Genomic DNA, 26,351 nt, shown 5'->3' with positions numbered 1-26,351 from the left:
TACTATCCATAACCAGGAGAAAAACCAATAAGTAGAAACAGACCCAGAAATGACAGAGATGATGGATTTAGCAGATAAGAACATTAAAAGAACTATTCTAAACATGTTCCACAGGCTGAGGAAGATAGAGGAAAACATAAAAACAATTAAGGGAGAAATAGAATATACCAAAAAGATCCAAATGAATCTAGAAATGAAAAATACAATATTTGAAATGAAAAATATATTGTGTAGCATTAAGAACAAATCAGATAACACAGTGAATCAGTGAAATGAAGACACAGCAATAGAAACTGTCCAAAGAAAAAAGAAAAAAGACTGAGAGAGAGAGAGAGAGAGAGAGAGAGAGAGAGAACGAGATTCAGTTAACTATGAGACAATATCAAGTGGTATACCATATCTGTAATTTGAGTTCCAGAAAAGGAGGGCAGATAGAAAAATATTTTGAACAGATAATGGCTGAAATTTTCCTCAAATTGATAAAAAACTATAAACTCACAGATACAAGAAGTTCAATAAATTCCAAGAAGAATAAACATAAATAAAATTATGTCAGGTCACATCATAATCAAATTGCTTAAAACTAATGATAAAAATTAAAATCTTAAAAGTGGTCAGAGCAAAAAACATGTACAGAGGAGCAAAGACAAGAATGATAGCATTCTTCTTGTCAGAAACTTTGCAAATTAGAGAAAGTGGATCAACATCTTTACTACCGTGTTTTCCCAAAAATAAGACCTAGCTGGACCATCAGCTCTAATGTCTTTTGGAGCAAAAATTAATATAAGACCCTGTGTTATATTATATTATATTACACCCTGTCTTATATAATACTAAAATAAGACTGGGTCTTATATTAATTTTTGCTCCAAAAGACACATTAAAACTGATGGCCTGGCTAGGTATTATTTTCAGGGAAACACAGTATACTAAAAATAAAAAACTGTCAACCTAGGATGCTGTACCCTATGAAAATATCTTCAGAAACAATAGCAAAATAAATACTTTTTCAAATAAAAGTCAAAAGACTTTTTTGCCAGTAGACCTTCATTAGAAGAAATGTAAAAGGAAGTTCTTCAGCCAGAAAGTGATGGAAATTTGGATCTACACAAAGGAATAAAGAGTGTCAGAAATGATAAAAATAGGCTAAATACACACACAAAAAAATTTGCTTTTAAATCTCTTTAAAAGATAATTGATCAATGCAAGAATAATTGTAATGTATCTTGGGGTTTATAGCATACTCATACGTTGAAATAAAATGTATTGCAATGGGGTGGCCAGTTAGCTCAGTTGGTTAGAGTGCATGCTTTTAACAACAAGGTTGCTGGTTTGATTCCCACATGGGATGGTAGGCCGCACCGCTGCAACTAAGATTGAAAACAGTGACTGGACTTGGAGCTGAGCTGTGCCCTCCACAATTAGATTGAAGGACAACTACTTGACTTGGAGCTGATGGGTCCTGGAAAAAATACACTGTTACCAAATAAAATAAAAATACATAAATAAATAAATAAAATATATTACAACAATATCACAAAAGATAAGAGAGAGGAAATGGAAGTATACTGTTGTAAGTTTATTTCACTATACATGACGTAATATAAAATTATTTGAAGGTATACTGTGACAAGTTAAAGACAAGCTCTGTGTAGAAAGGGAGTTATGGCATGAGTCATCACTACACCAGCCACTCCCCCAAGACAACCTTCCTGAACACTATCTTAAGGGACACTGCTAGGGAAAACACCCTGGGACCTTTATTTCTCACCCAGAAAAGCCTGTCAATCAGCCAGTCCATCAGGCAAATTGCAGCAGTGAAGAATACGTGTGTAGAAAGAGCCGGTGTGCCAGGAGGGAATAAAGAGGATTCCAAGACCACACCTGTGCTGAAGTATGTCCCCACCAAGGTTTCCTCATGTGTCAGTCTTCTACCCTCACAAGCACTAGAGAGTTGGGTGTTCTGATACCAACATGAAAGTGTAGAGCCCTGCCCCGAGCCTGCATCTGCCAGTTGTCCAGTCACTTCTCCTTCCCAGTCGCGAAGTCAAAAGGAGAGGAATCTACTAAAAAATACCAGCTGGCTGCCCTTCTCAGCACTCCATGCCTCATTATGCCTGTTGCCCGAAGCAGCCTAAGGCTCTGGCCACATGGATACTTGTGCCTCAGGTGTGCTCATCTTTTGCTGCAGGCCCCAGACAATACGATGGAACGTTTTATGAATTCCATACTTACTGCCTTAAACCTTCAAAGATGAATGAGTTTCTGGAAAATTTTAAGAAAAACATCCGTCTTCAGACAGCTCACTCTGAATTGGTTGGATACTGGAGTGTAGAATTTGGAGGCAGAGTGAATAAAGCGTTTCATATTTGGAAGTATGATAATTTTACTCATCGAACTGAAGTTCGGAAAGCCTTGGCCAAAGATAAGAAATGTGAAGAACAATTTCTCATTCCAAATTTGGCTCTTATTGATAAACAAGAGAGTGAGATTACTTATCCGGTGCCATGGTGCAAATTAGAAAAGCCTGCAAAAGAAGGAGTCTATGAGTGGGTCCTTTTCAGATGAAACCAGGTGGACCAGCTCTGTGGGGTGACGCATTTAAAAGGGCACTCAATGCCCATGTCAATCGAGGCTACTCGAAACTAGTTGGCGTTTTCCACACAGAATATGGAGCCCTCAACAGAGTTCATGTTCTTTGGTGGAATGAGAGTGCAGACAGCCGTGCAGCTGGGAGACATCAGTCCCATGAGGACCCCAGAGTCATGGCAGCTGTGCGGAAAAGTGTCAATTACCTAGTGTCTCAGGAGAATATGTTCCTGATTCCTACGTCATTTTCACCACTGAAATAGTTTTCCACTGAAACAGGGAGCATTTCATGAATGGCCATAAGATGTATCTGCTAATGTTGTTTAAATTCTCCTAAGAGGTTCTCACTTTTATTTGAAGAAGGTGGTAAGTTAATTTGCGATGTGTCTGCATTTTTAAAGCCACTTTGCTCTTTGTCTTTACCACCTCAGGAAATAGCTCTGTTCATTTTCCCCATGGCATTTCTGTAGCTATGATACATTAGAGATAGCTGCCGCTACTTCATGATGTTGAGATTTCATTTCTTGCAGAAGATCTCTTATTCTCTATTTTGACAACCCTTCGCTTTATAGCTTTTTCTTATGTTTCAATAATGTTTCTACACTTCTGTGCCTGACAATATTTTACAATTATTTCCATGCAATGTCTATATTTCCATTATGTCTGCTTTTTGAGATTTAAAAGAAATTTTGCAGTAAAATTTATTTTGTGATATCAATTGGATTCATAAGAATATTAGATCAAATATATTTTTCTACCTTGGGAAAGTACAGTATCACCTATGCCATCTGTATTAATTATGGTTGTCACATTATTAGTCACTATAATTTGGAAAATAATGTAATTAGGTCTCTGTGTTAAAACTTCAGAAGACCTGTTTTATATGCTGAAATGTGTTCATTTGTAGTTGATTTTATTAACTTCTGTTCATTTTGGAACACTGTTTAACAAAGATACTTGGACATCTATTTGTTTTAAAGAGATTTTATGGTTATAGAAACACTTGCCCTAATAAAAATCTACATATCCATTCTGAAAAAAAAAAAAAGAAAGAAAAGAAAGTGTACATTGCATGGCAGGGAGGGCCTAATTCCATTTGCATGTTAGCATGGATTAGTTAATTAGATTAGCAGGACTATACCTTGAAACCACTAACCCTGGGAGAAAGCTCTATTGCGCAGTCAGTTTTCTGGGTGAGATGAAGCAAGCAATGGTGACCAAGAAGCTTGTAGCAGGAAGAGGGACTTACCCCCTGAAGACCAATGCTTCGACTTGGCCCTGTTGAGTCTCGTGTGACGGTAGTGTTGTGGTTCTTACATTTTGAGCTGGAGGCACACATTGGACTACTAGAATTTGGGGTGGCACATTTGAAAAAATATAGTAATAATAATTCAAAAAGACACTGAGGTCAGCAATGATTTCACCTACAGTCATTGCTAGAGTATAACAAGCCCCCACAGCATCTATAACAACCATAGACAAAGCATGAGTTTGTGGTCCTTTTATATCACCATGTCACTATTTAGAAGGAGTCTCTTTATATGCCCTGCCCCAAAGCCGTCTCTTACATAATCCTGAGACAAAGTTCTCGTGTGTTCCAGTCAACACAGATTTTTTTGTTGTTGTTTTTTGGTGGGATTTTTCTTATGTCAGGGTGTGGTAGGAGGTTTCTGGCTCCATATTACACCATTCTTCTTTCTAAAATCAAGTTTGCATCCCTCTCTATACCCTGTGGTATGATATGCTTGACTCAACATTCCGACATATGCTGAATCCTCAGTTGTAACAAAAAAATTAACTTTATGCATTAATCAATATTTGGCAGCACCTGTGAAAGCATCAGCAGAAACAGAATAGGAAACAGGGTTCCAGCCCCAGGAAGTTCAACTCGATTCAGTCAAAGCTAACTAAACACCTGCCACATTCAAGGCCCTGGGTCACACAGAGTGTGCTGTCACTGACAGAAGCTCTTCAGCCTTGAGCCATATCACCAGGCTGGGGCCAAGCCAGTTAAAAGAGAGGAAACCATTTATGTACGTCAGAGATATGTTTTCTCTTTCTTTCCCTTTGGAAAGATGTTCTTGGCAGTTCTTTGCCAGGAAGTTGGTCACTTCCTGCCCCAGTGATGAGGTTTCGGAAAGGCATAAATAGCATCTCTTGCCGCATGGAATTAGCTGAAGATGCCTTCACATGCCAGAAGGCAGGCCTCAGGGAGGGTGCTTTCCAGTATCAGGGAAGGTGAGTATGTCAGGGAGCGTGGGGACGGGAAGCAGTAGCAGCAGGACAACCAGCACAGGATCCGCAGCGTGCGCTGGAGGGCAGAGGGCTGGCCGACGGGAGAAGCAGCCAGTCTGCTGGAGAAACTGCTTAGGAGAACTGTGCTGAGAGTGCGGGGAAATACGTGAGGGAGAAGTGTGGAATGGATGAAGAAGAGTAAGAAAACGTGTTTGCAGGCGTCTGCAGAAGGAACAGCAAAGCCCTAACAGAAATTTCAGTGACCGGTCAGTGACATAGGGTGAGCCACATGCAGGAAGAGGTCACAGGGTACAAGAAGGGGAAGAAAATCACCCCGGGTAGGGCCGAAAGCTGCGACACTTCACCTGGTCATGCTAAACTAAAGAACTCCCCAAGTGTGGGTGTTGATGCTACATTCAAATTTGTATTACGTATGCACACATTATTTTTGTGTAATTTAAATGTACACTAAGTTCTATTGGTAATTTATCCCTGGGAGTGATTAAATTATTATGAAACACATCCTTTCTTGCTAAAGGTATGGGTCTGCCCAGGCAGGAGTTTCCAACCCCTGCCTCGGGCCTATGCTTTAGAGCTTTAGTGTTGAAAATATGGTTTTGTCCCAGCAGCACTAGCATTACCTGGGAGCTTGTTAGAAATGCAGAATCTCAGGCTGCGCCCCAGGCCTATTGAAACAGATCCCAGGTGATTCACACACACGTTCAAGTCTGAGAACCATGCTTCCTCCAGCTGCGTCTCTCCTCACTGAACGAGGAGTCCTCAGGGCCGAGCAGATGTGGCCACTCAGAGCCCAGCACCCTCCAGACTATGTCCCAGGTGGCTGGGACACCAGAATGCTCTGCATAAATGGCTCTCCCTGAGCCTGTCTCCAGGCCCATCCGCCCAGGCCCGACGTCACTGCCACTGTGAGCTCTCTGGGCCTGAAAGGTGGCCTCCGTGCAGCTATTTGAGGGAAATGTGGACAGGGGTTAGCCTGCAGGCTGGAGGACCCACGGGCTTGCATGAGAGGCCCCTCAGAGAGAGCCAGGAGCAGGAAGAGAAGCAGGAACCGGTGAGGGGGTTGGGAGCCCTTGTTCCTGAGCCATCCCATTCCAGCGCATCTTGAACTCCAAGGAGTCAAGAATGCTGCATTTGAAATTGTCCTTTCCAGGTCTATATGAAGATATATTTGTCAAGGTAGGAGAATAAAACATATTTAACGGTTTATTCTCTTCAGTCATAGCTTTCAAATATTTAGACGGATGTACATAAGACTCTACGTGTGCTTTTTCCTGCACCTGTTTTACCCAAAAGACACAAGTCTGGAGAGAGCCGATGACCGTACTCACATCCAATGGTTCCCAGGCCGGGCAGGCCTGTACCTGAACGGATCTATGGCCCACCTACCCACTTGGTGATAAAAGGGAGGAACGTGCTTTATAACTTGAGAAAGGGTGTTATAAGGAAAACACAGATTCTAGAAGGTAGGGCAAAACCAGATCAAGGACCAAGAATTACACAATTTGAAAAGTGCTATAACAGAAATATAAGCAGAGTATCCTGTTAGCCCAGAAGAGACAGACATTACTTCAACCGGGGAAGTTTCCAGTGTGAAAGCTGAAACTTCAGGAATGAAGGCATTTTTAAAACTGACCATTATGGTGAAAACAAGGTAGAAAAGGGCAACCTGTAGCTCGGTGTGGCTGGAGGACTAAATGGGTAGAGAAAGTCCCAAGGGCCAAGTCTGCAGTGGTGGGAGGGATAGATAATAAGACTGTGGATGGTCTTTATTTAAAAGATCAACGTTTCCCAAACTGCTCTGCAGCCATCTTTGTGCTATAAGAGGTTACTAGGGTGCTACCAATGTTTTTCTTCCAATATTTATATATGTGAATATATATATTTATGTATATATATTTATATAGAAATATTATATGGAACTACTGTGGATCTATATACGAAAAAGATGAATTTACACACAGACATTTTACCCTTCACAAAAATATCACAGACCTGAAAGTAAAACACTAAACTATCAAACTCCTAGAAGATGACACAGGAGAAACCTTAGATGACCTTGGGTATGGCAATGATTTTTAGATACAACATCAATGGCACAATTTATGGAAGAAATAACTAATGAGCTAGACTTCATCAAAATTAAAATTCCTGTTCTAAGAAGACAATGTCAAGAGAATTAGATAAGTCACAGACGGGGAGAAAATATTTGCAAAAGACACATCTCATAAAGGATGGTTATCTAAAATATACAAAGAACTCTTAAAACTCAACAGTAAGAATACTCCATTAAAATAGAGCAAAAAATCTGAACAGACACCTCAACAGAGAAGATGGCAAGTAAGCATATGCAAAGATGTTCCACATCAGATGTCATTACAGAATTGAAAATTAAAACAACAATGAGATACTACTACACACCCATTTAGAATGGCTGAGGTCCAGAACACTGACAAATGCTGGCCAGGATATGGAGCAACAGGAGCTCTCATTCAACTGCTGATGAAATACTTTGGAAGATAGTTTGACAGTTTCTTATAAAACTAAATATACTCTTACCATGTGATCCATCCATTTTGCTCCTTGGTATTTACCCAAATGAATTGAAAATATACGTCCACAAACAAAAAAAACTGCACATGGATGATTATAGCTGCTTAATTCATAATTGCCAAAACTTGAAAGCAACCACAATGTTTTCAGTAGGTGAATGGATAAACTGTGGTACATCCAGACAATGAAATATTATTCAATGCTAAAAAGAAATGAGCTATCAAGCCATGAAAAGGCATGGAGAAATCTTAAATGCATATTACTAAGTGAAAGAAGCCAATTTGCAAAGGCTACATACTGTGTGATTCTAACAAAATGACATTCTGGAAAAGGCAAAACTATGGAGACAATAAAAAGATCACTGGTTCCCAGGGGTGCACTGGGGGAAGAAATGAATAAGCAGAGCACAAAGGATTTTTAGGGCAAAGAAGCTATTCTGTATGATACTATAATGATGGATACATGTCATTATACATTTGTCCAAACCCAAAGAAGGTACAGCACCAAGATTGAACGCTAAGGTAAACTATGGATGTCGGCGTGTCATCCTTGGTTCACGCCTATGATAAAGGCGTGTCAATCTTGGTTATTCAATTATAACAATATACCACTCTGGTGAGGTGTGTTGATAGTGGGGGAGGTAGTTTGGAGTCAAGGGATATATAGGAAATCTATGTACTTTCTGCTCAATTTTTCTGTGAACCTAAGACTACTGTAAAAAATAAAGTCTGAAGGAGAAGTAGGAAGCAGAGATGAAAATGACACTTTACTTCTGTGGTCTTCTTCCTAAAAACCCACAATCCTAGTCAAATTATGAGAAAAACATCAGACAAATCCCAATGGAGAAACAGTCTACAAAATACCTGACTAGTATGTCTCAAAACTGTCAAAGTCATCAAAAACAAGGAAAGTCTTAGAAACTGTCATAGCCAAGAGGAGCCTAAGGAGACATGACAACTAAATGTAATGTGGGATCCTAGATGAGATTGTGGAACACAAAAAGGACATTAGGTAAAAACAAAGGAAATCTGAATCAAGTATGGACTTTAGTTAATAATAATGTACCAATATTGGTTCACTAATTATAAGAAATGTACCATACTATCTTTGCAATTTTTCTGTAAGTCTGAAAGTATTCTAAAAAATAAAATTTATTTTTTAAAAAAGATATTGAACACACTTACATATTTTTTATCCTATAATGTCCACTTGCCTGTAGAAATGATGGGTCCACACAAGCACCGGTGGGCAAAGCATTGCACACCTGTATTCAGTGGGAGCTGAAGGGAGGCAGCAACACTTACCAATCAACAAACAGCTCTCACTAGGCATCTAGTGATTTCAGCTGTCATCGTTATGCTATCCTGTGTTTGTTGTGGCCTAAACATTTAAATACTACTCCTTAAAATTCTGTGCTTGGCAGAAGCAGGATGTAGTGTAGTGATTGTCTTAGTCTGCTCGGGCTGCCATAACAAAATCCCATAGACTGAGTGGCTTCAACAACAGACATTTATTTCTCACAGCTCTGAAGGAAGGCAGTCCAAGATCAAGATGCAGCAAGGTAGGCTTCATTCTAAAACCTCTTTTCTTGTTGGAGGTAGCCTCCATCTTGCTCACATGACCCCTTCTTTGTACCCATGCAGAATATAGTTGAATATGGAACTTCATCCTCTTTTTTCTGAGTTAAAAGTCAGAATGTGCCAAGAATATAAAATTTCAACCTAACAACTGTGAGCAACAAAGGCAGGAAATGACAACTTTGGCTGGATATTTTTGAGAGTTGGGAAGAGACAGAGAGAGAGAGAGAGAGAGAGAGAGAGAGAGAGAGAGAGAGAGAGAGAGAGATTGATTTTGTGTCTTTTCTTATAAGGGTACAAAACCATAAGGGGGCCCCACCTCATGGTCTCATCTATACCTAGTTACCTCCCAAAGGCCCCACCTCTAAATACCATCATACTGGGGTTAAAATTTCAACATATACATTTTGGGGGAACACTGTCATTCAGTCCACAACAGTGTTTAAGGCCCCCAGACCCTGGAGCCAACCTCCCTTGATTCGCATCCTTATTAGCTCTGTGACCTTGAACAGTTTACTCTGTGACTGTCTGTGCCTTCATTTCCTCATTTGTAATATGGGAGATATTAAAAATACCCACCTTGCAAGTTGTTCTGAGGATTGAATGAGTCAATGGATATAAAGTGCTTAGAATAGTGTTGACATGTAAGTATCAGTGAGTGCTAGCTGATGTATTATCTCAATATATTATCTATAAAAATTGTTCTAAGTTAGATATGTTTGGGAAATGCACCAACAAACAATAGGGAAGCTTTTTTAAAGTTTTGAGCGGGGAGGGTCTGCCTCCAATATTCTACTTCCTCTCAGATGTGCCCATCAAAGACACCCAGCCAAAGTTACTGTTTCCTCTCTTTGTTCCCCACCTCATTTGTCAGGCTGGAATTTTATGTCCTTGGCACGTTCTGACTTTTAACTTAGGGAAAAAAGGATGAAGTTACATATTCAACTGTATAATATCAAAGGCAGAGAAGTATATGAATAAAAACAGACATCTAATGGATACAGCACGTAGCTATGCATTCAATTCCATTTGAATTACAAGTACAATTTTGATTTCTTAAAAACGCTACCTTTATTCCATGGTTAACTTTAATGGTCGTTTTCTTTCTTACCTAACTTGTTGTGTATCATAATTATTGACTGACTGTACTTGCCCTTCAATTATGCTAAAATCCCTTCGCCCATCTTCCACCATAAGTTTGTGCTCTCACAGCTTCCATTTTCAACTTGCTACACTTATTTTAATAGTTGGTATCATACTCGTACATAGATGGCACATTTTTTACATTTTTAATTGTGATAAAATACACATAACATAAAATTTATCCTAACTGTTTTAAATGTACAGTTCAGTATGGATTGTGTTTTTATTGCTTGCTTGTTTTATGGACCTACCTGCATTTAACTTGTGGACTATATAAACACAAAGGATTTTTTTGGTGTATTTTTTTTTTTTTTTTTTTTTTTTTTAGTGGTCCAGCTCAGTTCAACAGGAAAAGGTTTGGTTTTCTAAGAAAATCTTGGTAATCTGGATAATGGTAATTACTATCATAAAACTCCCTGGACAGCTTATAATGCTTTCTGTTTCCCTGATACCTTATCTTTTGAATAAAAAAAAAATAACCATCTCTTTAGTTCTCTCCCTTCTGGTGAGGAAAGAAGCAAGACAGATGTATGCGGTTCCTATTCAGCTAAGAAAGGAACCAGGTGAGGAATCAACAAAATGCAGTGTCCCAGGGCATGCTGGGAAGGGCAAGCCAGGAGGTCCCGGGCCATGGCTGATGGAGAGCCTGCTCCCCCTAGGCTCTTCTCGGAGCTCTGTGCTCAGTTCAGCTAGACACTGTGACTCATACAGCTCTAGCAGAGGGCCTACCGTATAGTCAGGAAGGTAAACTGCACATATTTAAATATAGTAAAAAGCAGCTCAAGGCCATATTCAAGTGGCAAATGAAGGATACAGAGAGTAAAGGCTGAAACTCTGTGGGTGGGAGGGTTTGGGAAAGCTTCATAGGAGAAGTGAGATTTCTGATGTACCTTGGAACAAAAATGGATAGATTGTTGGAGAAATAGAGAGAGAATTAAGGGTCTGCTGCTAGGGAAAGTATATATGCAGAGGCAGAAATGAACATGTATGTTGAGAAAACCCCAAACCATTTCACTATTAATTTTCATCTCCTGAACTTCAATCGGTTGGATTGGTTTTTGCCATTTGCAAAGGTTGTGTTTTGCTTCCACCTCTCCTCAAATCCCTAAGGCAACTTCCAGCATTTACCTTTCTATACTTCTGTGGATGAGAAACAGATCTGTCTTTTCCCCTCTTTGGACTTCAGATTCCTGACAGTAGAGGTTATGTTCATGATGTGCCACTTGTCTTGGAAAAATACAGGTTGATACCTCTTGCCTGAATTTGACCATGTACCCAACGTTAGACTTCCTCCCAGCAAGCAATGACTGGCAGTAGTGTTCAGACACTTCTGGTGCCTGTGACTAGCTAACTCTGGGGAACGATCTCCCCCATCACTCCCCTTGAGCTTCTTCAGACAGAGAACATATATGGAGTTTCCATGACTGCGCTTATTCGATAGAAATAGTGACCAGTCTGACCTCAGGGTCAGGACTGGCTTAAGTCTGGACCCTGAAGGCACTGATCAATTTTGTGATCTCTCCTGACTCTCTGGGTCTCAATCTGGTTACTCAATTTACCCTGATCACGTTAGCCAAGAAGAAAGGGCTTCTGGGCAGAATGCCATTAGGAAGACTGCCCCTCAGGAACAACACACCCTTTTGTTTACGGTCTTTTCCTTTTCCCCCATCAAATCAAATTTTGCTTTCTCACACTACTGAGGTGAAAGAGACAAAGACTTGTGTTTAATATGCAAAAGCAGTAGCTCACATCCAAATTGCTATTCTTCCAGCAAAAAGACTGCTTTCAGTGCTTTAAAATCCTTTAGCTATTTACTTTCATCATGTGTGTTACATTTACCTATTTTTTTTGTTTGAGTTTTATATAGCATAATCACAAGGAAAGGGAGGCAGTTCTATACTACGATTTCTTTTTCTAGCCAGTCAGCCCATTGAACTTTTGTTAAAGAAGGAGAAGGAGAAGAAGGAGGAGAAGAAGAAGGAGAAGAAGGGCAAGGAGAAGAAAGTGAAGAAGAAGGGAATTCTACCTGGATTTCATGTAAAGGAATTGCAAATAAGTGTAAGATTTGAATTTAAAAAAATTATATTTTATGTTATTTTTATTTTATTTTCCAAGGCAGATGATAAAAATGACTGGCACAAGCAAGTATAAAAGCATTATATGTCCTCAATTTCTTTTGTGGTTTTTTTTTTTTGTCTGTAAAATGAAAGGTTGGCCCTGAATAGATTATTTTTGTTTCCTTCTGGTTTAATATTTATGATTCTACAGAAGGATATGGTGCCGTTTTTTGTTGGAAATTTAAGATGGTAACATCATTTAAAAAAAAAGACTAGAAGGAGAGACAAAAATTTGGCCTGGAGTAGATTGGCGACCACCACTTGACCTCCTCATTCTAAGAATGGTCAGCATTCGCGTGAGCAGAAGGAAGAGTCAGCTCTCCTTGCATGGAGTTATTCCATCTGGAGTTTAATGTTTACAGCCAAGGGTTTTTGTTGTTTTTGTTTTTGCAGCCAAGGTTTTTTTGGGTTTTGTTGTTGTTGTTGTTTTTTGCAGCCAAGTTTTTTGAGGCAGGTAATGAAAGTGTGAAGTCCAATGAGAGTCCAAGGGGAGTGGTAGGAGCCCCCGTCAATAGGACATTGCCTGACCCATACCTAAAAGTACGTAAATAAAAGAAACTATAAAACACTATGTTGGACAAAACACATAGACAAATCTGTGGCTCTCTTCAGCCCACAGGCTACTAGTTTCCCACCCTTAGTTTCTAATCCAGTCAATCTCTTTATTTTTTAAGCCAAAAAGCTCAGATCCAGAGAGGGGCAGGAATTTGCCTGAGGTCACACAGCTATTCAGCGGTGTAGCAAGGAGGAGAAGCCAGGTTTTTTGAATCCTGTGAGAGTTCTTCCATCTGATTATCCCCCAGCGTGAATGTGCCCCAACCAAGGAAGTCTACTGATTGTCCAAACACAGAATGGGCTGTGGTCTTTCTGCTTTTGTCTGAAAAACAGTTATAACAATCCCTGCTTCATAAAGGCAAAAGGAGATTTATTTAAAGTCACTTTTAAAAAGTGTTGGCAACTTTAAGTCATCATTAAATCATGAACACTCTAAAACAGCACTAGTCAACAGCCACATAGGTAATATAAAATTGTCTTGTAGCCACATTAACAAAATTCAAACCAATATATAATAAAAAAATACTACCATTTCAACTTGTAATAAATATGTAAAAAATTAATAAGATGTTTACATTCTTCATTATACAAATCTTCAAAATTTGGTGCGTATTTTAGACTTATAGCAGCTTAATTTGGACAGTCACATTTGAAGTATTCAGTAGCCACTGTGGCTATCATATTGGACGGTGAAGTTCTGGAAACTTCCTTGTTCCATTCTCACCCTGCTCACAGCCAACCAAGGAAAAGAGAAAGTCCCCGGAGATTTATCTCTTTCAAGCTGTCTGTTGCTGGTTAATTTAATCTCTAAGCAATGGCTGAGTCACTTGCAACTGAGGAAGATAGTTTTAAGAAATCTGTCTCAAAGCCAAGAACATAGTTCCCTGTACAAGGAGGGGAGACGAGTCCTTTGGTCTAGATGCTTTGAAGGAGGAAGCGTGTGCACGGAATCAGGTGCTCCTGTGTGGGAGAGGAGAAGAGAAGTCATCAACATGTGGACAGCAAAGAGAAATGGGTCCCCTTAGGCTCACTATTGCCCTCTAGGCCTTTATAAAGGACAGTCTGTAATGCCTCACTCACTTAGTCTTCGCAACCTGTCCGAGAGACGGTATAATTCCCATTTTATAGAGGAGGAAGCTGAGGCACAGAGAGGTCATGTAGCTTGCCTGAGTTCATGCAACTAGTAATCAGTGAGCTAGTGTTCAATACCTATGTCTCATGGTCTTCAACACCAAGTTCTTAACCACTGGGCTATACTTAGGATGTTCTCACACCATCTCCAAATACCCAGGAGGGCCACATGGACATTTGCATAAAACGTGCATGAGTGTGTGGTGTTTAACATATAATTTATTATTGTCTACATGACTGAATGGTCTATTTTCAGGCAAATTGCTATCTAAAACAGTATCACTGCTTCCCAATAAAGTGCTAGTTTCTTCATCTTTCTCTTTGCTATTTCTTTTCACTTACCCACTGTTTCTGGTGGAGCAAATTCCTGGGAGCAAAACTGTATGAGGGGGACGACAGAGAGCAAAGAAGTAGGAGTGAATGTCAGGCATCAGCAGGGCTGGCCACCTGCAGGAGAGTTGGCATCATCTATAGCATCTGATTTAAGGTGGGAGAGCCGGGAAGTAGGGAAACTTCGGTCTAATCTTCCCTCCTACAATATCTACTATTAGTTGGACAGTGATACTTGAAGTCACGCACTGTCCATGATCCATATGTGCCTTCAGCAGACATCACATTTGGTTATTTCTCAATATTCCCAGAGATGGTGGCCAGTGCCTGTGCAAATGGGGGCAGCTTAAAGAAGAGGGCCATTCACAGACTCAGCCTGGGGGTGTCCAGAAGCCAAATGAGAATGACTTGGGTGTTATTGACAGCTTCAGACTCCACAGGATGAAAGGCTACAGACTTGAGCAGCCGAAACACCCAGGACACCCCCAGGCTGATTGCAGTCTGTGAATGGAGTTCTTCTTTGGGCTGCCTTCACAGCACCCTTTTCACCTCTCCATTATGTACTTATTACATAATAGAGGCTCAGAGAGATGAAATGCCATTACCCCTAGCACAGTGCCTAGCTAGCACGTAGTAGGTGTCTAATGTCTTTGAACCATGACACTGAACCAGCTAGTGAAACCACTTTACAAAAAATCATAGCTGTCATTCATTAACTTCTTCGCAGGGCATTTTCATGAATGTTACCTCTTTAATTGTCACAACTTCTTTGTGAGGCAGGAAAGAAAAAGCTTATTACATTTTCCAGGAAACAAATAAATAAATAAACCGAGGTTCAGAGGGCTTAAGTAAATAGCCCAAGGTTCATGCAGTTAGTAAGTGGAAGGTCTGTCTCTTGAATTCAGGTTTCGGGTTCCAAATCCCAAGTGTTTCGCATTGCCTGGGGGAGGAGCTGGAAAGCTGTGGGTTACCCCACCCCCTCCTTTGCCCTCTGCCCAGTAAAGCTTGAGATGGACAGAGCCACCTTTTAGAGAAACTGTAACAGAGCTACCCTTCTCTTCCCGTGCAATAACAAGCCACTCCGCTGGCTCAGCACCCATGACTGAGGACCATCTTGGCGCCAGGTACTGTGCTAAGTGCTAGGAAGTAAAGAGGAATAAGACAGGTGAGGAACTCACCAGTAGAGGTTCCTGGATGTTCCTGTTGCACACCTGAGAGACAGGTGGTGAGCATGTGCTCTTGGAAACAGGGCCTGTGGCGGCAATGACCAGATAAAGGCAAAATGTCAACAAGAGCCGCAAATCAAGAAAAGTCATAATGTGAATAACAAAGAGACAACTGCAAAGGAAGCTGACGTTGACTTTTGAGCTCCTCTTTCTCCCATCCCCATTCGCAACGCCCTCTGCTAGAATGCCCTGTGGCTAGAGAGATCTTGGTAAAGACTGGCCATATGTTGAGCTGGTTGACCCCAAGAACAGCAGAGATTTTCCCTTTGAGGGCCTCTTCCTCACCTGGGCGGGGGATGACTGCTGGGAAATCGGGGAGAATTGCTTTGTCTGTCATCTCCGTTGACTGGGACTCAGAACCTCTTCTGGTTTGGCTGTGTGTTACTGGTTTGGCGTCATAATGTGTGTGAATCAGTTCGGGCATTTAATGCTGAGACTTATAGAATTCCATCCCAAGACTGTGACTCAGGGAGTGAATGGAAGGCGGCACCAAAGGGACTCTTCCTGGTGGAGTGAATGGAAACACCACCACCAATAACCAGAGCCACAGGTGGGATATTTTTGTTCTCCTGGCAGGGAGGGAATGTCCCTTAGGAAAATGTGAAGGCTCCTAACGTTCAGAAATGGACAGTTTATTTTTCGATAAGGAGGAAACCAATGCACTTCTCCCCACTGCCCGTCTGCCCCTGAGCTGACACCCATCCTCAGGGACCCACCCACCAGGAACTCTGACCAATCACCTGGCAGCTGCTCCCCCAGCAGAAAATTCTGTTTCATTCAATGCCCGAAGGCCAGGTGTGTGGCTGGAGAGCTCAACTGCTGCCAGGGATGCTCCCAGAAGCTCCATTTCTCACCTTCTCAGAGGGCCTTAGTGTCGAATGAAGTAAGGGCTCCATCCTGAAAAGACAAGCGATGCTAACACTGGCTGATCACCAGGCACTGCTGGGCTTAAGTTAATCCTCACCACAAGCTTAAAGAAAGCTATAATGAACCCTACTACACAGATGGGGAAACTGAGGCTCAGAGAGATGAAATGCCATCCCCAAAGTCATGTTGCCAGCAAGTGACTGGTCCCGAGTTTCACCACAGACCTTCCTGACTTCAAAGCTGGTGGCTTTCTCTCTCCATCGCTTGGCCTCTTGGTATTTTTGGCACCACGTGGATAACAACTTAATATTCCGGTGCACCAGTATGCTCCAAGGCAGGGGACAATTGTGGCTTGTTTGTAACCCCTCCCCCTCTTGGGAAAATAACTCTGCTCAGCCCCCAGGCTTCCCCATTCAGTGTAAGTCCTGGGCCCTTGTATTTTTAATAAACTCTCCTGCTGATTACAATGTGAAATCCTGGTTAAGGCCCACGAAACCAGGCATTCTCTAGGCTCATACTGAGTGAGAACTGTCCAGGTACTTCACGTTCCTCATCTCATTTAATCCTTTTGAAAACCTTACCAGGCAAAGAAATTTCAATAAACTGTTTAAGGAGCCAGAGGTAGAAAAGGGCAGACTAGGGTGTCACACTCAGGCATCAGAGGCTGCAGGCTTAGCAGCCACTCCATAGGACCTCCCCATTTGTTTTCCAGAGAAAATGGGATCTTCTGGAGAAAATCTTATCCCTCCAATGAAATGAATTGACTAGGGGGAATAACTCACTAACCACAGGGCTGAGGTTTAATAGGATATTTTGAGACAAACAAAATTTTCGGTATTTTCCTCCTCTCCCACCTCAAATCAGATGCCATACATATGCCAGCTCCTCTGCAGGTGGCCAGCCCCACCAATTCCTGACATTCACCTCCTACTTCTTTGTTCTCTGTAGCCCCCTCATACAGTTTTGCTCCCAGGAGTCCACCAAAATAGTGGGTGAGTGAAAAGAAATAGCAGAGGGAAAGATGAAGAAGCTAGCACTTTCTTGGGAAGCAGTGATACAGTTTTAGATTGCAATTTGCCTGAAAATAGACTATGCAGTCATGGAGACAATAATAAATACTAGTGTTAGCTAAGACTTGCTTTAATCAATGATCCAGGCACTATTTCTAGTGATTTACAAATATAGCTCATTCAATCTTTACAGGAACTCCAGGAGGTGGGAGTATTACTCTTCTCGTTTTCCATATGACGACTCCAAGGCAGAGAAAGTTGAAGAAACTTGTCTTTTTCCCAGAACCTACCTCCCCCCACTCCACCCCCCGCCCCAAATGGCTTCCCTTCGTGCTTTATTGGCAAGAATTGTATCATAAAACCTTGCTTAAGCCAGGCATTCTTAAGGAAAATGGAAATAATGATTGTGTAGACTAATTAATACCTTCAGAATTGGGGGTAGCATCACCTTCCTTAGAGCCTCAAAAGGAAAGAATAGATGAACAAAATTGGGGTTTTGTTAGCAGGGAAGAAAGGGAAAAATGGCAGTTGAGTAGTCAACCAACATGTCCAAGAAATGTTAGTCACCAGTTCTCCCAGCTACCCGCAAACCTAATCTGTACAAACTAGTTTGAGGGCAGCATCTTAACGCAACTCTTCACTTAGAAATCAAGTTGTTCCATAGGTGCCGATGACATTTTTTTCAAAAGCTCGAGATCAACCATCTCCAGAAGTAGATGCCGGCTGTTCACACCATGCTCCGTGCCGCTGCCAAACAGGTGTCCGTGGGTTGACTGGTTGCTCCTTCTGCTCTCCTCTGTGTTGGTGGACCCTCCACACCGCTCCACAGCTTTCATTTCACGAGTGGCAAAGAAAGTCTCCTCTGGGATATAACCCACCACACACACACCTCACGCCTGGGAGGGAGGACTCCTCTCCTTGTCCTTTCACTTCAGATAAAACATAATAATAAGAAAGTAAAACAGAAGACAGACAAAAAGCAGACTTAGAAAGACAGAACAAGGAAAACATACTTTCACAAAAGCGAGAGAGAAGAAAAGGAGGCAAGGGGGAAACATCTCTGTGTCCACTTGAGTTCTGGGGAGTCCAGATTTTTTTAAACTACTTTTCAGATGTAAAGATTTATTACTATGTTCCCCTTCCTAACAGCCCTCTTTCCAGCAGTGTCTTTATTCATCTGGAGGCGGGAGGAAGAACAAAGGATCTCTCCTCCCTGAGAAACACCGCCTCTTTCCTTGTCTCCACACCCCATCCGAGGAATCCATGACTCCAGGAAACATTTTTAGATAAAACAGTTCCAGTTACTGGAAAAATCTTAAGCCTTTCCTTTGTGGGTTTACAAGGGCCTGGGTTCTGACTCACAAATAAAAGAGATTGACAAAGAGATAGTAACACCTTTTATGGATCTCAATTCACTTCCTCTTTCCTGATTCAGCCTCTCAATCACACAATGATGAAGGTTGGAATGGATTCGTGGTTTTCCACTGTACATGTGTGTACAAGTGTGCGTGCATGCATGCATGTATGTGTGTGTATCTTTACTTAAACAACAGAACAGCTTTATGAATGATGACATCTTATGTGGACGCCCAACATAAGAAACAGAGGCAGATGTGCTTTGGTTAAAGGGAAGCTGGGAGTGGTAAGCGGGGAGTAAGAGAAGGAGGGGGCTCTTTAAAGGCTTGTTCCCATAAACTCCCTGAAGTCCAGCCCCAAGTTGGGTCTTCCCAGGGCCATCTGACCACCACTGGCCTAGCTGTTCCCTATGGTCCCTTCTAGTCTGAAATGCTAAGGTTCTGCTCTTTCTTTCTTTCTTTCTTCTTTCTCAAAAGGAAGTCTGATTCTTCCCTTTTAGATTTACACAGTAGTGCAACACATCTTCCATAGATAGGAAGTAGGAGAAAACATATTCCCTTCCTAACCCCATTTCTCTCTTTTTGTAATTTTGAAAAAAAAAATTAATAAAGGGAGTAATATACATACAGGGAATAATATGACTACTACCTACCATCCATAATCAGAAAATTACAATTTGACATATTTGTCTCAGATAATTTTTTTAAAGCAAAGAAATAAAACCTTGCAGATAAACCTGAAGTTCTCTTAGTGTACCTCCCCAATCCTATTTTTCTCCTCTCCTCTGAATAACATAACAGCCCCCCAAAGATGCCCAAGGGGTAATCCCTGGAATTTGTGGCTATGTTACTTTATATGACAAAAGGGAATTTGCAGCTGTAATTAAATTAAGGATTTTGAGATGGGGAAATTATTCTAGATTAAACCAGCTGAGTTCCATGTAATCACAAATGTCTTTATTAGAGGGAGGATCAGAGTCAGAGAAAAAGGTGTGATGGTGGGAGCAGAGGTTGGTGTGATACAGTCAAGAGCCAAGAAATGTGGGCGTCCTCTAGAAGATGGAAAAGGCAAGGATTCTCTCCTAGAGCCTCCAGAAGAAAGACAGCCCTGCTGATCTACTGCTGATTTCTGACCTTGAGAATCGTAAGATAGCACACTTGTGTTCTTTCAAGTTACTAAGTTTGTGCTAATTTGTTACAGCAGCAATAGGAAACTAATATAATGAGTTAGGTGCATTTCTATCTGCTTCACGTTTTTATACTGGACCAGATAGATAGATAGATAGATAGATATAGGAAGAAGTAGAGAAAAATTCTTATTTTATGTATTTTCTAATCTTACCTGATGCTCTTGAGAATCCATTCATTTGATACATAAATATCTATCCCAGTTCATCCAGTTTAACTGCTATGTAGTATTTTGTCATATGAATATACCACAGTTTATGTAGTTCTCTAAAATGGGTTTTAAGATAATTTTTAATTTTGCACAGCAATAAACATCCCAGTAAGTATTTCCTTACACACATATTTCCTTGTACATGTATGCAAAAGGTCTACTAGAAAATATATCTAGAATTTACAGATTCTGGCTTTACCCCAGACTCCAGATTATAGAATAAAGTTCAAAATCCTTAGCATATGTGACCAGACTGCTGACAGGGGCTACCCTCTGGGCAAGGGAACAGGATTCAGAGGAAGGATGGAAAAGAAAACTTTCACATTCACCTTAATTCTTTGATGTTTGAATTTTTTACAGGCATATATTACTACAGTTAAAAAAAAAATCTATATATTTAGGCCTAAAAATGGAGGTTGAAAACCAGAGGTCCTTAGGCCAGACACAGCTGGCAGATATACAGGGTTTTAAAAATACTGAAATACTCATTTATAGTAAATAATTAGGACATTTCACATAAAAACCCAAAGTTCCGACTTCTCTTGAAAACTTGGAAACACTAGGCCTGCATTTTCATGTGGCAATAATTGGTGGGAGCAAAGTTGGACTGCTCCCCCAAGTGGAACAAGAGTTCTCTTTTTTTGCCACGGTCCCCACCTTGCTCTATTGCCTTACACCCAGCCCTAATTACTCATTTATTTTATCTCCTCGCCTCCTGCAGGCATTTGAGTTTGCCACCCCAGTTAGTGTTGCCAGATGAAAACCAGAACTTCCAGTTGAATTTGAACTTCAGATAAACAATAAATAATTTTTTTAGTATGTCCCAAATATTTCTAAGCATCCTGCATTTTTATTTGCTACATCGATCAACTCTAACTCCAGCTCTCAACAGCCTGGCCTCCCCATTCCAACCTTAGTTCCCACTGATTTCCTTCACAGGCCCTATGCTCTGGCCAAACCAGACAGCTTACCAGCGTCCCGAACATGTTTGCATTCTTCTCCTGCCTTGGAGATCCTCCCCCTGTTCGTCTCCAGTCACTTAAGGTTAAATTGGTGCCCTTCAAGACCAAGGTGAAGTTCCAGCTCCTGTAGAAATTTTCTCTGCCTCAGGGATCACTTCTTTCTCCCAATTCCCATAGCACTACTATTGGTAGAAGTCACGAAGCAGTTTTCATTTTGAGCTGCAGTATTACGTATCTTTCTACAGGTAAAACATATCCTTACTTAGATTATAACCTTTGAGGTTTTACTTGTTATTGTACCCTTAGTGCCTAATAAATGCTTTGAACATAGGAGGCACTTGATAAGAGTGTGAACGATATAAGGATGTTGTATCAATCACGTAGCTTTTCACAACAAACTACCTCAAAAGTTAGTGACTTCAAATAACAAACATTTATTATAGTTCATGATTTTGTGGGTTGGTTGAGTGGTTCTTCTGGTCTGGGCTGGTTTGCTTGGGGCTAGCTGGTCTAGGATGGCCTCACTCATATGCCTGGGGCCTCAAGTAGAATGCTGGAACAGTGGGTATGGCTAGAGCCTCTTTCCACGGAGTGCCTCTTATCCTCAAGGAGGCAGGACCAGGCTTGTTCACATTGTGACAAAGTGTTCCCACCAGAGAGAGCTTCTGCTTGTGTCACATTTGCTATTGGCTTATTCACCAAGGAAGGTCACACAGCCAAGACCAGAGTCAACAGACAGAGAAATAGAGGAGAGGGACAAAATCACATTGCACAGAGGCATGCATGCAGGGAGGCAAGAACAAACTGGAGGCTGTTACTGCAACAATTTGTCTCAGACAATGAGGAGAACCCAGCTTCCAACGCGCTTAGAAGTCCATCTCAATTAAAGAAGTAGGCTTATGTTCAATCTTGGCCTCCGCATGTCAGTAAAGCTAGATTTCTTTTGGTGCGCCAAACTCCTTCCCCCAGGGCTCTTTCCCGTGCAGTTTGTTCTGCCTGGAATTCTCCTCCCCACCTCCTTGCCAGGCTAATTATTGCATTTCCTTCAAGTTCCTTCCTAAAGTCACTTCCTGAGGGGAGTTTTTCCTGACTCTTCAGACCAGCCTGAGTGTCTTGTGCTACACGCTCAGAGCACTATGTGTGCTGCGTTTACAGCACTCACCGCTGTCGTTATGAATTACTTTGTCGTGAAGTTATTTGTGTAATGTCATCTCTCCCTCTCAATAGAAAGAGTTCCAGGACAGAGACTGGATCTATCCCCTTCTGTGCTGAATCCCCAGTACCTAGCCTAGCACCGGGTAGGTGCTCAGTTTTGGAGGAATAAATGAATGGACATGTGAATAAACAGCCTACAAAGTGCTCGGCATGGAATAGGCCTGTGCAGAATACTCTGAATTCTGCCAGAGTAGAACGCGTGGGAAACGGCAATCTGTTGGGGAGATAAGAATGGGTTGCACCATATCATTCCAGAACAACTCAGGGCCAAATAGAGAGGTAAGACCAGATGCCGGACTGTAATTGCTGTGAGAGATCAGGAAGAAGAGATCAGGGTAGGCCAGGTGCTTAGAGAAGGCTTCACACGGGAGATAACGCTTAGACTCGGTCCGGGGAAGCAAGGCAAGATCACGAGGTTGATCCCCTGTAGCTCCTGTTATACTGTTACCGTATCCTGATAAACGATCGAGCACAAGAGGGAACAAGGCAGGAGAGTAAGTGGAGATGGTTCAGTGGAGCCATTCCCACTCTCAGGGAAATGGCTCAAAAAGATTATGGCTCAGAGGACACTGCAAAGTCAAGAGCTGTCCACACAGAGAAAAACAGCTCATTCAGAGACCAGACCCCTCTGAGCCATTGAAGGAGAACAGCAGTAAACAATTACTTCTGCTCTTCTAGAAACACTGTGGTCTGGACGCTGTCTCGCGCACGCACGCTTTTTCTCTTTCTCACATTTAGCTACGTATAAGGAAAACTTCCAAATAGACGCAAAGAAAAGAGTACAAGAAATGCCATCACCATCTTCACCAAGCATCGGACTTCGTCCTGTTTATTTCATCTCTCTCCCTCTCCAACCCTATCTTTTTTCCAAAGCATTTTAAAGCAAATTCCAGATACCATGTCATAACACTCCTAAATACCTCAGTATGCAGCTCTAAAAAAATAAAATAAGGTCTCTTTCTTACATAACCACAGTATCTTTTCACATTCAACAACGTAAAGCATAATTCCTCAGTCTTGTTTAACACCCAGTTCATGGTCAACATTTCCTGATTATCTAAAACCTATCATTTTACAACTGGTTTATTTGAATCGGGATCTAAATAAGACGCCCACCTTAATTTCGTTGGCATGTCTCTTATATCTCTTTTAACCTGGACTACTGTTAAATTAATTAAACAAGGAGGCCATTAGACTGCCGTGGCTCTAATGCCATGGTGGCCTACGAAATTTCGCAAACCAAACTTAAAGCCTGTACATGCCTCAAGGTTATGAAATCAAAATGCCAAAGACAACCAATCACTAAGAGCCAACTAGACTTTAGCTACAACCAATCAAATAACTTTCTTTCTTTGCTTCTGCACTTTTTCTATATAAGTCTTTCTCCTGGCTTCTGTCACAGGAGCTTTCCTAGCCGCTTCTGGTTTGGCACTGCCCGATTCTAATCAGTTTTTGATCAAATAAACTCTTAAAATGTTTAATATTGCTCATCAGATCTTTTCACACTATGGATGTTCTCATTTAATCGAGGCGTCTCTTTTGCTGACAACGGACCTCAGCCTCACTGCCTTTCTCTCACCCCCTGGATCAGCAGGAAGCAGAGACATAAGAGGATCTCATCTATGGAGAGAGAGAGAGTAGAAGGGATAGAGTATCAGAGTCCTCAGCTCTTATGGAAAAAGAATTCCTAGTTGGCTTTAGGGGAAACATTAAAATAAGAGATTTGTAAGAACTAGAGTTGACCTGCACACTCTCCTAACACCTAAGAATGACAAGAATTTATTGAGATTGTAAGAATGATTTCTGTGGGCAAGAGGGGTAGGGTGACAGAAACGAAATCAAGGCGAATCTGATGGATGAAAACATACAAGCATAGGCAAAACCAGCTACATAATTTGCAGGACCCAGCACAAAACAAAAATCCCAGACCCCATGTTCAAAAATAATTAGGACTTTCAAGATGGCAACAGAAGGGCATTCAGCCACATACAGGGCCGTTCTGAGCACAGGGACCTGTATGACTGCACAGTCTCATGCCCACCCATGAAGCTAGCCCTTGCATAGGTGGCAGAGTCCAGGAGGCCCCAGGGAGTTGTTCTACAAGGCGACGCTTTACCAACCTGTGTCTCACTTACATTTGAGAGACATTCAAAGGCAGTGGGAATCATTTTCATATCTGGTAGCTAGCTACCAACAGCATCTCAGACATCTCAGACTTGTCAGGTATCTTAGGGGTGGTGAAGGGCTTCTGGAAGTTCACAGACGTCAGTGCGGCATACTTGATGAATAGTGATGGGTCTGGATCCTCTAGCCCTTACCTGAACACGGGCTCTAGAGCCAGAATGCCTGGCTTCACATCCAGACTCAATCACTTACTGGTTACTGTGTAACCTTGGTCAAGTCATTTGATCTGTCTGTGCTTTAGTTTTCTCATCTATAAAATGGGGCTAATAAAAGTATCTACCTCCGAGAGTTGTTTGAGGATTAAATTAGTTGGTATTTGCTGGCACACAGCAAGCACTATATGTATTTGTTAAAACAAATCCAGGGGCCGGCCCAGTGGCTCAGGTGGTTGGAGCTCTGTGCTCCTACCACTGAAGGCTGCCGGTTCGATTCCCACATGGGCCAGTGGGCTGTCAACCACAAGGTTGCCAGTTCGACTCCCGCAAGGGATGGTGGGCTGCACCCCTGCAACTAACAATGACAACTGGACCTGGAGCTGAGCTGCGCCCTCCACAACTAAGACTGAAAGGTCAACAACTTGAAGCTGAACGGCATCCTCCACAACTAAGATTGAAAGGACAGGAACTTGACTTGGAAAAAGCCCTGGAAATACACACTGTTCCCCAATAAAGTCCTGTTCCCCTTCACCAATAAAAGCTTTAAAAATAAAAACAAAACAAAAAAACAAATCCAGAGGCGAGAGCTTGAAGGGCCCAGGCAGATCTCTAGTAGCGGTGGTACCTGCAGAATGAAGACTGATTCTGCTCTTCTGGTGGAAGGAGGCTGTGCCTGGCATCCTCATCCTGCTCCCCAACAACGTACACAAGGGTTGTTCACTCAGTGAGTGTTCATTGAACACCTATTATTTCAGGCACTTACTGAGTAGAGAGTGAGCCCTGTCTCTAAGATGCTGATTGTGTAGCATGGGGAGGGCTCCATCTGCAAAGTCAATCCTGCCCAGGTCTAGGAGCAGGCCTGGCTCCAGGTGGGAGGAAGAGGAGATGTCCTCAGCCTGTTGCCCACCAACAAGGCAGTGCTTCAGCTAGTAAGCATCGTTTGATTTCAGTATCCTGATTCCTTGTTATCAATCTGCTTTGTAATATTTTATTTTGACCCAGCCCCTGCCTGATAATTCAGCATTCTCCCTCTAAGATCCGCCATTTTATTTCCCGCGCCAGGACTTAGATCCTCCCAGCTTGAGTTCTGAGACCTGCTGGTGAAACCCCATCATGTTGTCCGCTGCGTGACTGACCACCTTGGAGACGCTCCCTGGATCGTGGACTAGGTGGAGCCTTAGTTAACCATAATTACTCGTATGTCACATTGACCTTTCCAGGCTGGTCTAGGTCCATGCGTGTCCATCTTTCCAGTAGTCAGTCCCCAACCTTACCCTCCTGTCCTTAGTTCCTGGCCATCCCTGGTCTCTGAGCAGCTGTATGGATTTGGATTCTCATCTCACCAACACCCAAGCCCAGGACCTAAAGGATGTAGGCAGGGAAGGCTGCAGGAGCCTTTAGCAATGTCAGTCTGTCATTGAAATCAGACTCTTTCCCTTCAACTAACAAATTATTGGCTCTCTGCCAAGGTCTTTGAGGGGTAGTTTGTAGCAGGATGGCCATGGGAGGAAGAGGCCGGGTCACAGAGGTAGAGTGATAGATAGGACACCAGCAACTTTCCCGTTAGCGCGGAGGCCATTTCGATGCTATTCTAGCTGGCAGCCCTGGGACATCCTGGCCAAAGGCCTCCAGACAACTGGACTCTTCAGGTAGCCGGTGATAAAAAGACGTGGCAGGTGGAAGCCAAGGGAGAGTTTTTCTGCATATCCTTCTCCTTCCCCACATCTGCA

At 42.0% G+C, this 26,351-nt stretch overlaps 1 protein-coding gene across 1 annotated transcript; it reads left to right on the top strand.

Annotated features, from left to right (window-relative positions):
• The first annotated feature begins 2,103 nt into the window (after positions 1 to 2,103).
• On the top strand, positions 2,104 to 2,950 carry LOC117015033 (protein NipSnap homolog 3A-like). The gene is given in 2 exon segments (XM_033093426.1): positions 2,104 to 2,554; positions 2,557 to 2,950. Coding segments are annotated over 2 exon segments (747 nt in total). The 3' UTR covers positions 2,853 to 2,950.
• The last annotated feature ends 23,401 nt before the right edge of the window (positions 2,951 to 26,351 follow it).

Source organism: Rhinolophus ferrumequinum, chromosome 22, assembly GCF_004115265.2.
Source record: "Rhinolophus ferrumequinum isolate MPI-CBG mRhiFer1 chromosome 22, mRhiFer1_v1.p, whole genome shotgun sequence".
In the NCBI taxonomy this organism is placed as follows: domain Eukaryota; kingdom Metazoa; phylum Chordata; class Mammalia; order Chiroptera; family Rhinolophidae; genus Rhinolophus; species Rhinolophus ferrumequinum.
The sequence above is the reverse complement of the archived record's forward strand: the minus strand, read 5'-3'. Positions and strand labels throughout refer to the sequence as shown.